Source organism: Callorhinus ursinus, unplaced genomic scaffold (assembly GCF_003265705.2).
Source record: "Callorhinus ursinus isolate GAN/ISIS: 27379988/994484 unplaced genomic scaffold, GSC_fseal_2.0 scaffold18, whole genome shotgun sequence".
Lineage (NCBI taxonomy): Eukaryota > Metazoa > Chordata > Mammalia > Carnivora > Otariidae > Callorhinus > Callorhinus ursinus.
Genome location: NW_027397080.1, coordinates 36472633 through 36476107, shown reverse-complemented (window position 1 = coordinate 36476107; position 3475 = coordinate 36472633). Strand labels below are relative to the sequence as shown.

At 58.3% G+C, this 3475-nt stretch overlaps 1 protein-coding gene across 1 annotated transcript in view; it reads left to right on the top strand.

The window, feature by feature from the left end:
- Positions 1–1614: 1614 nt before the first annotated feature.
- The window catches only part of LOC112812051 (ATPase family AAA domain containing 3A), a 23039-nt gene continuing 21178 nt past the window's right edge, over positions 1615–3475 (top strand). The window contains exon 1 of the mRNA XM_025856622.2: positions 1615–1937. Within this exon, the coding sequence (XP_025712407.1) occupies positions 1736–1937 (202 nt within the window). The 5' untranslated portion in view covers positions 1615–1735. The remainder of the gene's footprint in view (positions 1938–3475) is intronic.

The following is a 3475-nucleotide window of genomic DNA, read 5'->3' as shown; positions in this document are numbered from 1 at the left end:
GAGAGGGAGAAGCAGGCCCCCCGCGGAGCAGGGAGCCCGATGCGGGGCTCGATCCCAGGACCCCGGGATCATGACCTGAGCCAAAGGCAGACGCTTAACGACTGAGCCACCCAGGCGCCCCTCAGTGATTCCTTTTTAAATAAAAGTACACAAGCTTGCTAATCCTGGTCTGGGGTGGATGGAGCTAGAGGGGCACATGGCCGAGCTGTGTTTGGACAAGGACTTCCTGTATCTTTACCCATTTCCCCTTCTTCATCCAGTAGAGCCCTGCTAGGGGTGCCGTGGGAAGTCTATAGTTTGTGGCTAATCCATAAAAACCTTGATGGCCACTGGTGTGGGGGAGGGGGGTATCCGGCTGGGAAACTCATTTGGCTTTCTCTTCATTTGAGGGTGAAAGATCACAGAATCATCTTTAATTCTTTTCCCATATTTTTATTCAGCATTAAAGTTGTTTTCAGTCCAGTGGGGGCAACTCCATATAATTCTGGGAACTCAACCAATTCCATCAAGCAAAGACTAAAGGGGCAACTTGGATGTTGGCCCTAGAAGCGAACTTTGGGTACTGTGGGTTCTAGAGCACCGCTGGCTCTGCCCATCCTTTCCTCCCTCTGCCTCAGGCGGGGTCAGCCTGCCCCTTTGTCCCGGAAGCAGGCACGTGGCCTCTGGAGGTGCCCCAGAAGACTGGACCCCTCCTCCAGCAAGGACGCCCTCTTGTGGGACTTTGTGGGGGGCTGCTCGGCCTTTCCGCGCTTCTGGGGTTGAGATCTGTCTCCCTGCAGCTGTGAGCCACTTTGAAGTAGCCTCCACACCCAGGGTGGAGCCCGGCGCGGGGTTTGAACTCAAGACCCTGAGATCAAGAGGCGGATGCTCAACCAACCGAGCCAGCCCGTGAGCCACTTCTGAGTGATACAAAGGATCGTGCGAGCACGGACCACGGGGGCTTGCCGAGATGCCGAAAAGGAGGCCGGGGCGAGCTTGTTCTCCAGCCGGCTCTTTCACCTGATGGCGGCTGCAGGGGACTGGCAACAACTGCGCTCCTACCCTTCTAACACCTTACTAAGCGCCGACATTGTGCGCGAGCGCCCAGACCCACCGAGCGCAGCCTCAGCCCTCCAGCGGCCCCCGCGGCCCGGTCGCGGGCGGCGGGTCGGGGGCGCGGAGTCGAGGCCCCGCCCCGCGCCCGCCCCGGATTGATTTTCCCTCGCGGATCAGCCGCTTTCCGCAGGCTCCCCCTCCGGCGGCCGCTCCCTCCGTCCGGGTCTCAGCGCCCTGTCGCCGGGACCTCCGGCACCAAGCACCCCCGCCCCGGCTCCCCGGCACCTGCCTCTCCGTCTCCGCCTCCTCGGGGTTCTGCGGGAACCCACAGCAACGCGACACAGAACTGACGTATAACCAGAAAATGACGTAAACAAGGGCACACACGCACCCAACCCATTTTGTCCCTGATCGGTCCCCGTACCTAGGCGTTCCGGCCGCCCCTCGACGGCCCGCCCGCAGAGCCAGTTTGGGCAAGCCTGGCGGCGACGCTGGTGACGTCACGACAACTGCGGCCAGTCAGAAGGCCGCACGGTCCGCGGCCCTCATGCGCTTCCGTCGCCTGGGAGGAAGAGGCGTTGTCGCGCCTGCGCAGGACCCTGACCACCGGCTTGGCGGCGCGTGGAGGCTGCTCCGATCCGCGCGCTTCCACTCGGCTTCGGCTCCCGGCGGCTGCCGCGACGCGCGGCAGTCGCGCGCCATGTCGTGGCTCTTCGGGATCAAGGGTCCCAAGGGCGAAGGCGCGGGGCCACCGCTGTCCCTGCCGCCCGCTCAGCCTGGGGCCGAGGGCGGCGGGGACCGTGGCGCGGGGGATCGGCCGGCGCCCAAGGACAAATGGAGCAACTTTGACCCCACGGGCTTGGAGCGCGCAGCCAAGGCGGCGCGGGAGCTGGAGCATTCGCGTGAGTGCGGCGGAGAGGGTGGGGCCCGGTCTGGGGTGGGGGCCGGGGGAGGTCGGGGCTCCTCCACCGAGAGCCAGTCCACCGAGCCCCCGCGCATGCCGGGTCCTGGGGCGCGTTTAGCTCCGTCGTCGTCTGAGTGGTAGGCGGCTATCTGCAGCCCCACTTGCCGGGTGAGGAAACTGTCCTACAGGAATAAGCCTGGCCAGAGCCACCTTGCGTGCCGCGAGCTTGGGGATACCAGCACCCTTGGCACCTTCCCAGCTGTCAAGCGTCCTTCAGTGACGAACTGGTGCAGATGGAATTTTGAGAGGTCACAGGTAGCAGGTGCCCGGGCTGGAGCCCGGCGTTCAGTTCCTGTCGAGTAGGGAAGCTTCTTGCGCCTCTTGCTGCCTCCACGTGGCCAAAGCATGGCCAGATCCGGTCCGTGTGTGGTGTTAGCAATTGTCTACTTGACAAGGGAAGTACAGTTGAGGGCCATTGGCTTTATGGAAAACAAAGCAGCTTTGTGCTTATTGAAAAGCATTAGCGTTCAGATTGAAGGGGTCTGTAATGCAGTGCGGGTCAGTCTGTCCTGGCCCCTCCAGGTAGCCTTCCCGACTTAGGGCCCTCAAGGCGCCTCATTGGCTGGACCTTCACTAACCCTGCTTCCTTTCCTCCCAACTTTCTTTTCTCTTATTGGCTTAACGATTTGTTCTAGGATATAGTCTTAAGTGTTTGAGAACCTAGAATGTAGAAGACACCCAATAAACACTGATTGAAAGAACACAATAGTTCTCAGATTTCTGATTAAGCAGAGATGCCCTTTTTTCAAAGGAGGCTGTATGAACAAGCTATGTTATAAACAGGTATAAAGGAGAATCTGTTTGAGGAGGGAGAGGCCTGGCACTTTGTGGTTCAGTCCCTGCCCTTCCCCAGGGGGCTGCAAGAACATCCTGGTGCAAGGGTGCCTGACTCTCAGATCCCCAGAGGGACATTAAGAACATTTGGATATTTGGGCCTGGGCTTAGGATGGCCTGTTTACTTAGGCTTAGCTGGAAGACCATCCTTCTCAGACTAGGTGTATTGAGTTTGCAAGGTAATTTCAGTTATTGGGTTGGGTTGAGAAACCCAGGTTGGGCTGGGCATCAAGGCACCTCAGATGATGACAGACTTTTAACATGTGACCCAATTTGTTAAGGGCTTAGTGGGGGTGGCACATTTCTGCCCCAGCTCCTGTGACATTTCATTAACTCAATCGTACACAGAATTTCAGAGTTTTCCCACTTTTTTTTTTAAAGATTTTTTTTTCTTTTAAATTTATTTATTTGACAGAGACACAGCGAGAGAGGGAACACAAGCAGGGGGAGTGGGGGAGGGAGAAGCAGGCTTCCCGCGGAGCAGGGAGCCCGATGCGGGACTTGATCCCAGGACCCCGGGATCATGACCTGAGCCGAAGGCAGATGCCTAACCAACTGAGCCACCTGGGCGCCCTACATCCAATGTTCCTATTTTAAGTGTGAGCCCTACTTCATTTAGTTTTGGTTTTTTTTTTTTTTTTT